Source organism: Nomascus leucogenys, chromosome 17 (assembly GCF_006542625.1).
Source record: "Nomascus leucogenys isolate Asia chromosome 17, Asia_NLE_v1, whole genome shotgun sequence".
NCBI classification, from domain to species: Eukaryota; Metazoa; Chordata; class Mammalia; order Primates; family Hylobatidae; genus Nomascus; species Nomascus leucogenys.
In genome coordinates this window covers 13,287,388-13,301,513 of record NC_044397.1, presented here as the reverse complement: position 1 = coordinate 13,301,513, position 14,126 = coordinate 13,287,388, and the positions used below count along the sequence as shown (strand labels likewise).

Sequence of the window (14,126 nt, the reverse complement as noted above, 5' to 3'; positions counted from 1 at the left end):
AGGCAATTCTGAGAGACACCCTCCTGTGCTTGGTGGAGCAGAGGCCTGGACCCTCAGTCCTGCCTCTGTCATTTATGAGCGAGGTGCTTTGGCAAAGACACTTAACTCTCCAAGCCAATTTTCTTCATCCAAAAATGGGTTTGGCCACCAAGCTTTTAGGGTTCTTATGAGGGTTAAAGTGAATGTGTAATCAATGCTGAACATGTTGTAGCTGCTATTTTTTATTGTTCTGTGTGAAAGGCAATACTCTGTGTGAAGGGTATACCAAATTGCCCACTGCAGCAAGTTGGAGCAAGATAAAGGTAATGAAAAGGCCTGAGTATTATAGCTTTTCATCCCAAAAGATGAGAAACTTGGCAAAAATAAAGGAAAAGCAACAGAGAGACAAATATTAGGAAGCAAATAGTAGGTCAGTATCTAAAGAGCTCAATATTGCCTTTACAGAAATTGTTTTTATCCAACTAATTGGTAATTAGATACCAACTTTGTGCCTTCTATGTGCTGGGCATTGGGGTCCGATGATGATCAAAAGTAACAAGTTCTCACAATCATACAGCTAAGGTTCTATTAATGGTAACACCACTTGCCTACTGAAACAACGTCTTAATACTAGACCTACTTTTATCCCTTTCAAATATACAACCCAGAAGTCCCTGTCTAATATTCCTTAGGACATTGAAAGGAAGAGTAATTAACCACCTATCTTGTATTTAAATCTATGTTCCCAAAGATTTTAAAAAAATATTCATCAGCATATATAGTTGGATTCATTTTTTTTTAAATTCAAATTAGAGTCCTTCTAAAGTTACAGAAAGGAAAGCAGTGGGAGCAAGCATTTGAAAGATATTTTGTCTTTCTCTCCCTGGCTGCAATCTATGAAGAAAAACCACTTTTTGTTTGACTCATTTTCTACTACGAAATCTTTGGATAACCACTTTAGGAGAATAGGGCACAGAAAATTTAAATTCTCAGTCTCAGGGAAATTTAAACTGTTTATGAAACTAGTAAAACATGCCATTTCACAGGTGGGGAAAAAGGGAAATTCATATTTGTTAGACTTCTACTATGCGTGAAATGCTTCTAAATATTTATTCTGTTGAATCCTCACAACTGTTCTGTGAGGAAGCATCATCATCCCCAAGACAGAGAAACTGATTCTCAGAGGGTTTTGAAAGAATGCTCCCAAAGCCAGGGCACTGGTGAGTGATGAAGCTGAGCTCAAACTCTGGGCTTCCTGGCTCTAAAGCATACAAATAATCTGCTACATCACACTTCCTAAAAACTCACTTCTCAGAAAAGAAACATTTTATGAAAATGCAAATACCATTCATCTGTGTGACACCCTTCCTGGTTGAGTATGCAACTAAGTTACTCTGTACAAAAGTAAAAAGGGCAGGAGAAATATCAAGGTTTAGCAAGAAAGAGAACTCTGGATAAAAAGCAGTAACAATGCCCACTACCACTTACTTCATTATCACCTTCCAAGCAAGTCCACCATCTAAACTAACACCACCATCCATGGCCTTCCACAACCCTCTTCTGCTCAGGAAATCTGCTCTCTCCCCACTTAGTACCATACCTACAATCCCTATACAAGTAATAGAATAGTATTTGCTCAAAAAACATAGCCACATTTCGTATCTGGCACCAGAATAATAAAAATCCCAGAAAAATATTCACTAAATGTCTAATATGTCCAAGCACTTGTAGAGGAGATGGCGAGTTACCCACCAATATCCACCCTTCCTCCCTTCCTGATGAATCCCGATTCTGGTGAGGAGGGCAGTGTGCTTACACTCCAGGCCTGCATTTCCTGACTTCTCTTGTATCCAGAGTTGGCCAATAAGATGTAAGCAGAAACTCCTGGTTACTCCACAATGGCATGTTAACCGGTATAAAACTCACTAGCCTGTTCTTGGTCCTTCACATTCTCTGTGCAAAGACTGTAAACAGGATGACTGGAAATTTACATTTATCTTTCCATAAAAGGAAAAAGGATCCACACTAGAGAATAAATAATAGAAAGCAAGAAGGAGTTCAGTTGCCTGAGGACATTGTGGGGCTGCAACATTAGCTTTAGACTGATCCTTGTAAAGTGAAAGAAAAATAAATCTCTTTTCCTCCTTAATCCACAGACCTTTGTGTTTTTTGGTTACATGAAATTACATTCTGCCCATAACTGACAAAACATTTTAAAGATTTCTTCCCTTAAAATACTAAGATCTAGTCGTAAGACCAAAAATCAAAAGACAACTTTTGGAAACCAAATGGTGGTCCAAGATATACAAAAATAAACAAGATAAGAGCAATTGAAAGCCATATTGTACACACCTATGGACGGCAATATGACTTAAATATTATTTAAAAGGTAATAATAAAATAGATGTTACAGGGCTGTAGTGGTTGAATTGACAAATGAGTAACAAAGGTGTGTCCACTGATACTAAATCAAGGCACCATGAAGATAAATGTGAAGCAAAAGAGTCTTAGAAGGCTTTAGGATGAGACCACAGCCTGAGCTGACGCTTAGACAATAGACAGCACTTGGGAAAGCAAACGAGCCTGGAGTTGTCTATAGGCTACAGAGCACAATCCTGGGAGCAGAAGTGCAGAGATACAGATGTTAAAAGCTGTTTGAAGCAGAAGGAGGCAAACGACATGCTGCAGTGATGGCTTCAAGGGAAGCTGGGCAGGCTGAGGGCCAGGCAGGCCCTGAAGCATGGCAAACGCTAAGGAAGTTTGGACTGATTTTGCACATGTTTAAAAGATTCTGGGAAAAATAGGGATGTGATGATATGTGTTCTTTCTCCACTAAATCACTTTTAGAAAATCATAGCAATGACTCTAATTGTATGAGGAAAGAAATGATTATAACATGAACTATTCTCTTATATGAATGGGGAATTAGATCTTCTCATAAATGGCATTGCTCCGTATTACACTCATGAATTTACAATTTTCAAAAGGCTTTGAATCTTAAAAAAGTATATATCATTAAAAGTATCCCTTTTTTTTCTCTGAGATTTCAGAAGATACTTCAGGATCTTGTGTGCTTATGAACATCTCCTGTAATTGTAGCATGTATGAAGAATGCAAAAATGCTTGCAAACATAACTTAAAAACAATGTTGGCCGGGCACTGTGGCTCACGCCTGTAATCCCAGCACTTTGGGAGGCCAAGGTGGGCAGATCACGAGGTCAGGAGATGGAGACCATCATGGCTAACATGGTGAAACCCCTTCTGTACTAAAAATACAAAAATTTAGCCAGGTGTGGTGGCACATGCCTGTAGTCCCAGCTATTCAGGAGGCCGAGGCAGGAGAATCGCTTGAAACCCAGGAGGCAGAGGTTGCAGTGAGCCAAGATGGCGCCACTGCACTCCAGCCTGGGTGACAGAGCAAGCCTCAATCTCAAAAAATAAACAAATAAACAAACAAACAAAAAATGTTAACCTGATAGAGACATGAAATATGCCTAACCCACCGAATCAGGATATGGACATAAGGCCTTCTGACCTGGTAGTGTTTCCATAAAAGAATGTGAATTTTATATTATACTTAGTTTATACTTTACAATACTTGAGCCTTATGTTAACTCTCTGGGACCTTAAAATGTTTTCTTTATGTAATGTGCCAATCTGGAGTTCCAGGTATAAACTGTCTTTCTATCACACACTCACACACACACACACTTGGCTGCTTACAATTGCTTTCTGAATAAAATGTTTTCTATGCTAGAGCATAAGGGAGTTGGTGGAGGTGCAGAGGAAGATGAAAGGATTTGCCTAAGCTAATTCCAGACTTGAATGGCAATTATACCCACCATAAGGCAATTTCATTATCATATTAATTTCAGGAGGTAACACGTATCTAGGAGAAGCATACTGGAAGTCACAAGATCTAGATTCTATTTCTAGCTCTGCCCCTGACCTTCTGGGTGACCTTGCATAAGTCACTCAACACCCAAGAGACTCAGACTTCTCATTTGAAAAAAATAAAAAGCTACAACCTAGTGATGATCTGAGAAAAATGCGATGAGGTAAAAGATTCATTCACAATGTTTGCTGAGGATGTGATCATTTCTGAGGCACATGAGGAAGCCTTCTTCACCAGAACCTTAATTCACTTAAATCAGAGAAATCAGATCCTAATAGAATTTGGAAGTGAAAATTTTCTTTCCAATTCACTTGATAGAGAATCTACCAAAATATCTTTTTTCTCAAAGATCAAGGCGTACTTTCTCTGCTACAAAATAGATCTATACCACATGAAGGGCCATGTTTAAAATTCAAGTTTCTAACCACTACCAGAGACTCTTACAGCCCCTTGGATCAGACACACTAGCTGATAAGAAAATTACTCCCCATTGCTATGGAGCATTTTCAGAAATGCTCTCAGCCTTTTAAATGATGAGGATTCCATTTGATAAATTATTTGTCAAGGGCCACTCCTTCAGGACGAGCGAACTTTACACCAAACCTGTGGAAAAAGCACCTGCCTTCATGGGAAAATGAGAAGTTGCTCCCCAAATTCTCTGAGAAATGCTTGTACTGATTTATAAGATCATTTAAAATTATGGCAAACATGGAAAATAAGTTAATTACAAGTACGAAATAACTTCTTTTATTGGAAGAGAAAAATTAATCATGGTGTGACCAGAGCAGATGGATGATTTTTAAATCAGAAAATACCCAACTCCTAAAATAAAAGATATTAAGATTTTCAGAACAATCAAATAGACAAAAATCGGTATTTTCAGAGTTAAAATATCAGGAGAAGCAAATAATGGTGTGCTAAATTATATAAACACCAAAATATGTGCACTCACTGAAAAAATAGCATAGATTTGAGTCTAGGGAATTTTGACTTTTATAAATATTATAATAGAAACTTGACAAGAAGCTTATTATTAAAATACCATGATAAATCACAATGATGTGACCATTGGTAGCTCAGATGTAACATCAATAATAACCACAGCTTTCCAGAGTAATCTTGTTTTCCTACTTGGCAAACAGTGCTAGAAGTTATTTTTCTAGTCAAGTTTTGCCATAACCAATTTTTCCTAGGCTAATTGTTCAAACTCCTTGAAAAGTACAGCATTCTTTCCTAATGTTTTATAATAATTCTAAAATAATAAAAATAATTTACATATTTTACTATAACCATGAAAATATAAAATATTTGGTTCACAGAATTATAGACACAAATAAGACCGAAGATATTATTTACTGAAAACTCCTCAGTTTGTTATACAGATGAGGAAGTAAAGACTCCAAGAGTTTACTGGATTTGCCCAAAGTCACAGGGCTAGTAAATGGAGAGTCCAGATAGTACACTTTCCATCATACCAACATGTCATCAAAAACAAACCATATGATAGAAGTTTCTGAGTCAATCTAAACTGCAATATTAACTGGATAAAGAAGAACTCAAACATGAGAACATAGACTTGATAAATGTTAATATGACTTTTCACATCCTCAATGAATCCAGGAACCTATATTGTCATTATTAATGCATTGCTAAGTCCAATTCCAAATAAAAGTTAAAACCCAAAGCAAAATACTTTTAATTAAATTTGCTTACGATTAGCAATAGGCCTCAAGAAAGATAAAGAACTCATGTTGGCAAAATGACCATATAGCTGTTCCAATGCCAAATAAAATATTCTTAGTAAATAAATGGTTGGCTGGATAAGAAAATAAGCTGAAAATCTAAAAATTGAAAATAGTAAAGAGGCACTTCGTTTTTAAAAAATATAGCCACTTTAACTGTTAGATTTGCCATGTTTCAAATAAATTGCAACATGACCTTTGACTTAATGGAATGCACTGATAGTTAACAGTTAACTATTAAAAGTTGAGTTCAAAAATAAACACTACAGTTTCTAGTGTCACCAAAAACATTTGGAAAGCATATTGCCAAAACTGAGTTTTAGTGCTTTCCTTCTCAATGCGACAGATTTGATTCTTTAAGAAGTCCAGTGCGATGTTCTTATTTTGGAGATTTACAAGAAAAGTTTACTATGGCTACATGACATGGTTGCATATACCATCTTGTAAAATGCAATGCTGTAAGTGAGACATAAAAATAATCTTTACAAAAAACTATTAAATAAAATATTTTCATACCCAGGATTAACTGCATTAATAATTAACAGAAAGCCCTTTCACAGGGGAATTTAATGGAAAGTTTTTCTTAAGCAAATACGCAGAAGCTCAATAGAAATGGGTAGAAACTTGAGAATAAACTGGTAACACATGTTTAAACAGTAAAATAATTGTATAGTCTATTCAACAATGAAGAGATTGATATATTATGAATTATGGTGAAACAAAGAAACTATTCCTTAGTAAACAAATATAAGACATAATAGCAGATTTCCTACTGAACTAAAAACAAAGAGGCTTGAAGTTACAGTAGAAAGAAAAAAAAGAAAAAGTTTCAATACAGTCTCTAAATCACAATGACCTGAAATCGAGATCAAACTTCTTTTAGATGAAAGTCTTTAACTATAGCAATGTTCTAGCGCAGTATTATTTTTCCTAGTTCAATTCCAATAATATGTCTTTTAATTTTACCTACAACTTCAATGAATTATAGGCTCTTTCAAGGGTATATAAGTAGAGCTTCCTATGTATTAATAAACACACAGTAACAGGGGAAAAAAAGCAGCAAGAAAAATTAAAGAAAAAAAGGAAAAAGAAGTCACATACCCTTTTCTGTAGAATTATTGGCGTTATTGCAGGCAGAGTGACTCTTCTTGCACTCAAACTCATGCCTGCTCTTCTTAGAATAATCCTCTCTCGTAGGTCATGGACAAAATAAAAGAAATCTTTTATGGTTACTCCTTGGGAATCTCAGGGCTCAGTGCAATGAAACCACTAGGAAAATAATAAATGTCACCCTGCTTATGTGATTCCAATCTACCCAAAGCCAGTTAAGGATGGCTGTGGGACAGGACAAGGCAGCAACCAATCAAAGCCCGGAAAACCCCGCCTTTGTCCTTGGAAACACATTCTGATACTTTTGTTTATGATATTTAAAGAACCAGATTAACAGGCATCTAGTTCGCTCAACTTTTTTTCCAAAACAGTGCAATTCAATGCCATCTTTGTTGACTAGGCAGTTATGTCTTTACTAAAGCATTTCAACATATGGCAGATAAGAATCTGTTCACATTGGTCTATTTAAAGTATATAAACACATTAATGAACTAAATTTACTTATGCTATTCATAAAATTGATGAAGAGATCAATTGGAACATACACAAGGCACAAAAAATAATCCTGAGGTTAGAATTGGCACAAAGTGTTAATTTCTATGTTCTAATAAAGAGTTTTAATATATGTTAATATCTTTCATTTCCTAAACACTAAAATTTTTGTATTATAAACCTTCCAGCTATGCTTGATATCACACACTGTTAAATATTATTTTAACAATAAACCTAAATAATAGTGTTAAATACAAAGAGGAGATTAAATTACAATATATCAATCTCAAATACTTATGTTTTTAAAAAGCACAAATGTGTGTGATGTAGCATATTTCATTCAATTAAAAGCACTTAAAAAATAACCACCGCCAAAGCTTTCTCAAAATTTTAATGACCATTTTGCATTTCTTCTCATAAAAACTGAAAATTTTATTCTAATGTTTCTAGGGGAGGGAGACTGGAGGAGGTTTACAGCGGAAAATATCTATAACTGACAAGAAAAATTTCAATGAAGTCTAAATAAAAAATGAAAGAAACACTCAAAAATGACAAAAAGGATTGCAACGTTAAAACTAATCTGAGCTTTTACAATTGTAAAATATCTTCTGGACTGACATCCGGACAAGCTTTACTGAACTGCTCAATGCTCTTCAGTCATGACCCACTGCTTTCAGCAGAAGAACTGGTCATTTCTAGATTACAATGTGATTGTTGTAGTAACAAGGCAAAATGGAAGATTCTCAGCAACACAGACACAAACTTTCCATTTCATTATCTTGACTGCTGCTAGGCAGGGTTCACTTTACTGCTTTACACATAAGTGAGTTTAATATGCATGGTGAGCTCATATTCCTCAAAAGAAAAAAGAGACACTACAACTCCAAGGTTCCCTGCTTTGAATTTCAAAACCAAAAATCCCTCAGAATGGTAGTTGGGAGTGGCAGTACTGCGCTTAATATAAAAAGTCACAGATCTAGTTTGGAGGCATTAATTAATTTGATCCTTATCCAGTTAGGTTTATCATAATCTTTTAAAAGAAAATTACCAAGAAAGAAAATATCAACTAATACAGCGATGGGGGGTTAGCATTTGTGAAGTAAAAGATTCTGTTCTAACCTTGAGCTACTTTTCAGCAAGCCAACAATAACAAAGACCATGGTAACTAATAATTTCAAGAATATCATCCGTAATATTTGGCCTTATCTGTCTTCTTTTCTCAATTTAGCCTTCAAATATTACAAAATGTTATCTCTGCATCTTGGCTAACACTGTGAAATCCCGCCTCTACTAAAAATACAAAAAATTAGCTGGGCGTGGTGGCACATGCCTGTAGTCCCAGCTACTCGGGAGGCTGAGAGGCAGGAGAATTGCTTGAACCCGGGAGGCGGAGGATGCAGGGAGCCGAGATTGTGCCATTGCACTCCAGCCTGGGTGACAGAGCAAGACTCCGTCTCAAAAAAAAAAAAAGTGTTATCTGTGGTCTCAAAAATTTTATTGGGGTTCCATCATAATGAAAGCAATTCATTTCACTAAATTATCAAGCAAAGTAATATTTGCCAAGCCCTGTATCAGGCAGTAGGAACACACTATTATTAAGACAGTTAAGGTCACTTGTCTCATAGTGGAATAGAGATACTAATTTTTAAGTTAAAATATCCCATTCAGTAGTAAGCTGAGACTAATAGTGATTAAATGCTAAGTATCAAGGGTGCACCAAGGTAGAAGCAATAGGGGTGAGATCAGGGCAGGCTTCAAGGAGGAAACGGCACTTGCTTGGAAAAGTGAAGACGGGAGGAACATGCAGAACTTGAAAACTGATGTGAACCCAGGGTCAAGGTCTCAAAGTTTAATCTGAGGTTTGAAGTCTAGATGATGGGGAAGTTAGAAATGCTGTTTTGTATCACACCATAGAGTCTGTTAAACACGATTTATAAAATGAATGCTTCAATTCAAAACAGTATCCAGGTACTGTATAGATTACAGTGCAATATATACATGCCCTAAAAAGGCTTAAAAACACTTAATAGATGACTAGCTGCTTACGTGTGTGTGATAGATCATCCCTTCAGAACGCTGGAAAAATAAGTTTCTAAAGTTTCAGGGAAAATTATGAAGAGCAAAATTTGGCATTTTGTGACTACGTTATCAAAAAGGCAACGGTCTTTGAAAAATGAAGCTTACCGATACTTTTCATAGTCAGCCAACTGAACAAGATAGCACGCTGCATACTTAAGACAGGTGGAATCTCATTTTTCTGTAATCCTTTGCAGGTGCTCATATTGACTGTGCTTTATCTTACTCCCTAGTTATTTTAGACACTGATTCCAAATTTAACTTCAGCCTATTCTTTTTTCTCATTAATTATTATAAATGACTTTGCCACTCACTAACCTTGTCACCTGAGCCTTAATTTTCTTCAGTTGCAAAATGAGGATAAAAAACTATGACCAACACTTTCAGAACTGCTGTGAGGATCAAAGGAAATCAAGTTTGCAGAAGGCCTGGAAGAGCCCAAGGTAGACACTAACAAAACACTCCTTAAACTCCCGCTGCAGAGAATTGGTCTTTTATCTCCAAAAATGAAACTAACATTACAAGATGTTTTTAACACAACAGAGTCAACAATAAAATATTACAGAATAGCAGTGTATATTATTTAGAATTTTGTTTGATAACTGGATAGAACAAATGTTGTCACTTAAAATATTTTCATATCGATATTTCAATTAGGAAAAATAAAAATAACTATTATTGTGATTATCAATAATATTTATGTGAGCACCCATTATGTGCCAGGCACTGAGCTAGTTTTCACTTAGTGCTCACAACTCTATAAGGTACTAGCTATTGAATAGATGAGGAAATTAAGGCCAGAAGAGCAGGCAGCTAAGAAATGGTCTTGGGTTTAAGCACATACTGCAAAAGAACTTGTCCAAGTTCACAAAGTCCATAGCCACTAAGCCAGGGAGAAAACTGCATCTGGCCCTCTCCAAGGCACCCCACTATTCCACTCTACAACATGTGTTTCTGTATTTTATTATTAAATACATAGCTTGATACAACATTAGCATAAAATGTCACATTCATACAGCCCTTGTTTCTGACGTACCCAAGCATTTGTTTGTTTTATTAACCTGCTTTATAAATACGTACTGAAGACCTTACTATGTGTAAAGTGCTGTGCTGTTTATTATGGAGAATTCAAAGTTAATCAACTCATGATTCCTGTTTACCAAGAGAGCTGATGCAGGGTGACACATAAACCATCAGTTATTATAGTATACAAGGTGGAATCTGGGCAGAAGCAGAATGCTATTAGGTTGGTGGAAAAGTAATTGTGGTTTTTATTATTGAAAGTAATGGCAACAACCACAATTACATTTGCATCAATCTAATACAAAAGTACCATCCAACCTCTAGGTTTCAAGTCCCCGTTTCAAATCTCTTCTCCCACTCAACGTCAACAAAGCTCCCAAAAGCATGTTCTGTATTCCCACCTCTTTGTTCACAATATTCCTCAGTTCCTTAAGCCCCACAATGAAGGCCCAAGGCCAGTCACACCTCTTCTTAAAATTTCACTTCTGTGCATCTTTCAAGGATCTCTCCTTTTTATAGTACAAGTTGTCTCAGAATTGAGAGGTGGGGAAAGAAGGAAAGATGACAAACACCTATCAATTGCCCATTAAGTGTCAAGCACTTTGCATATGTTATTTCATTTTATTCTAACAGCCCTGCAAAGTAAGTATTATTTCATCTCATTTTACAGATTCAAACCCTACCTGTCCTTCCAATACTACCACTTTATTCTTTATCGTACACCAGTTTATTCAAACTTCAGCTACTGTCTCCTATGTGTATGCATTCTATATTATTTAGAATGGAGGTTCCTTGAGGGCAGTGGCATGTCTAACTTCTCTCTGACCATCTCAGTGTCTATCTGACTGTATAAAGCCCCCAGTGACTTTATACAGAGAAAAAAAAGCAATAAGGTAGATGCTTCTTGAATATCAAGTCCTACAAATACTTTTTTAATCCAACAAATCTCCTGCCTCACACAAAATACAACTTGCACTGTCCTTTCATCTTTCCCTGTATCTCATACTATTGTGCTGTGCCCCCTTGGGATAACTCATTGCCTAGCTAGGTTCATCATCTCTCTCAAAGACATAGATCAAAATTTATTCCACCAAGCAGTCATCCCTCCATATAAATCATATCATTCTCTGTTTTGTAATTTTTTTTAGGACTTAAACTTTTCCATTTCTCCTTTCTTGCCTGATACTAATGCGTTGTTTTGATAACTTATAAATCCTTTTTCAGGCCTTACTTTTTCTGCTCAACACAAATATATTCCTTATGGTTAGGATCGAGTCTCTTATTTTCTCTGCTTCTCCCAGAATACCTAGCAGAGTGTTCTTTGTACACAGTAGGCATTATGTTCACATACAATCAATGTGGAAAGACTAGTGACTCCGGTTACATAGTGGACAAGCCTCCTTTCTCATCTTAACAATTGTTAGCCTTACGATTTTTTTCTGAACAAAAGCACAAAGTCTTCTTTACACGAAAATTTAGATATTCTTTTACTATCTGACACAGTTCTATTAGTGACCACTAGTGTGAACACTAAATCTAAATGTTGTCTTGAGAACGCTAGTCTCAGAAAATTCTTAACATAGATTGTTGCAGCAATAAATATGTAGCCTAGATCTTCAGAGGTAAATTCAGAAACTCTGGTTTTACCAGCTCATCATACTCTACTATGAATTTTCACTTCCTTAAGTAAATGACATAGAGTCAGTCTTTACATTTGATGAGCTGATCTGATCCAACACCAGCCATTTTTTCCCCTCCACTCTAACAGTGAAGTAACTCCCTTTAACCAAGTGTTTCATCGAGTTGCCTATTCAAAAGAATAGGCAAAAGCACACAAGACAAATAAAAATAAAAAGGAAGGAAGGAGCAAGGAAGAAAACACTATAATGCTTATGGTGTAATTCACAATAAAATAAAACGATTATGAACGTCTAGGTGTCATATAGTACACATTTGTAACGCAAACTCTAAAATAAGTATAAAGAGAATCAGATGGAAACACACTATTAATTGACTATTATTTAACCTTCTCAAAGCCTGAATAACAAGAGAATTAAAAAGTAGGTATAAATATAAAATATATAAATAGGGTAACATAATAAAATAGATTTAATTGCCATATATTTAACTTTAAGGTGAAATCAGAGAATATCCCTTCTCTTTAAGATATTGGTTTAAAAAAAAACTTGATCACATTGGACATCGAAGATAAAACCCCAGTAAATTCTGGAATACAGATAATAGTTACTAATCACAATACAGTAAAAGGAAAAATCACTAATAAATCTGGGGTGAAGAAGCTCCTAGCATCTGAAAATGTTAAGACTCTTCAAATAACTGTTCTGGCAAAGAAAACAATGAAAATTGAAAGTGTAAAATGTCTATGTAATAATAATAAATATAATAAACACTATATATCATATCTCATACTGCTAAAACAATTCTCAGACTCTAATTCATAAGCTTAAATGCATGTATATTAAACAAAAATAAATTTATTAACATCCCAAAATTTAAAAAAGATCATTAAGTTAAACCTGAGGAAATCAGAAAGAATAAACTAATAAATATAAAAGTAGAAATTAAAACTTGAAAAAAAAGGTAAAATGATAAAACTAATAAGTCCTGAATCTGGTCTTTAGGGAAAACAATAAAATAGATAAATAGTGAAACAAATCCGGGGGAAAAAGGGAGAAAGTACCAATATACAAAATAAGAAATAATACCAGAGAAATGATAAGAATCATAAGAGTCTACTTCCCCCAATTTTATGCAAATAAAACATAATGACATAGATTATTCTCTGGACAATATAATTTATACAAATTGACTCCATAAAATTCAAAGAAACTAATTGCCATAGAAGAAAGACAGTTGTCAAAGAGATACTCCCAAAAACTGTGGCCAAATCCTAGATGGTTTGATTTACAAAAAAATTCTATATAACCTTTTAGGAACAAATCACTTCAGTGCTAGTCAAACTATTTCAAAGTTAAGAAAATGTACAATTGTAGCCAAGAAAGGCAGGCAAACAAGATCAATGAGGGGGATCTTCACATACCTGGTGTACCTAATCGATATGGTTTGTCTCTATGTCCCCACCCAACTCTCATGTTGAATTGTAATACCCAGCGGTTGGGGAGGGATCTGGTATGAAGAGGGCGGATTTCCCCTTTACTGTTCTTGTGATAGTGAGTTCTCATGAGATCTGGTTGTTTGAAAGTGTGTAGCACTTCCCCTTCAACTCTCTCTCTCCTGCCATCATGTGAAGACATGCTTGCTTCCCCTTCACCCTTCTGCCATGATTGTAAGTTTTCTGAAGCCTCCTCAGCCATGACTCCTGTACAGCCAGTGGAACTGTGAGTCAATTAAACCTCTTTTCTTTACAAATTACCCAGTCTTTGGTAGTTCTTTATAGCAGTGTGAGAATGGACTAATACACTAATATATAATAAAACTGTAGTTACCCAATTTTTAAAAAGGTGCTGACAGACTCGTGTTTGTGTGTGCATATATGCAACAGATGCCACTGAAAATCAATAAAGAATAAGACTTTCTAAAAAGACTAACTATACCCATCTGAGTAAACAAAATATAGATTTTTTTTACCTAATGCCTTACTCTAAAATAGACTGTAACATTAGACAACTGAAAAGAAATTCTAAAAAACTAATTAGTTTGTAAATATGTTAGAAGAAATAACTCAAGAATGCTTTAATGGCCGGGCGTGGTGGCTCACGCCTGTAATCCCAGCACTTTTGGAGGCCGAGGCGGGCAGATCACGAGGTCAGAAGTTTGAGACTAGCCTG

General features: G+C 35.6%; 1 protein-coding gene across 2 annotated transcripts in view; it reads right to left on the bottom strand.

Moving 5' to 3' along the window:
- Positions 1 to 14,126, bottom strand: part of GRB14 (growth factor receptor bound protein 14) — a 126,690-nt gene that overhangs the window by 68,764 nt on the left and 43,800 nt on the right. Inside the window, exon 1 of one of the 2 annotated variants that reach the window (XM_012496281.2) lies at positions 6,718 to 6,898. The exons of the other annotated variant lie outside the window; for it this stretch is intronic. Coding sequence (XP_012351735.1) covers positions 6,718 to 6,780 — 63 coding nt within the window. The 5' untranslated portion in view covers positions 6,781 to 6,898. Of the gene's footprint in view, positions 1 to 6,717; positions 6,899 to 14,126 lie in introns of those variants that run through there. 2 annotated transcript variants of the gene reach the window in all.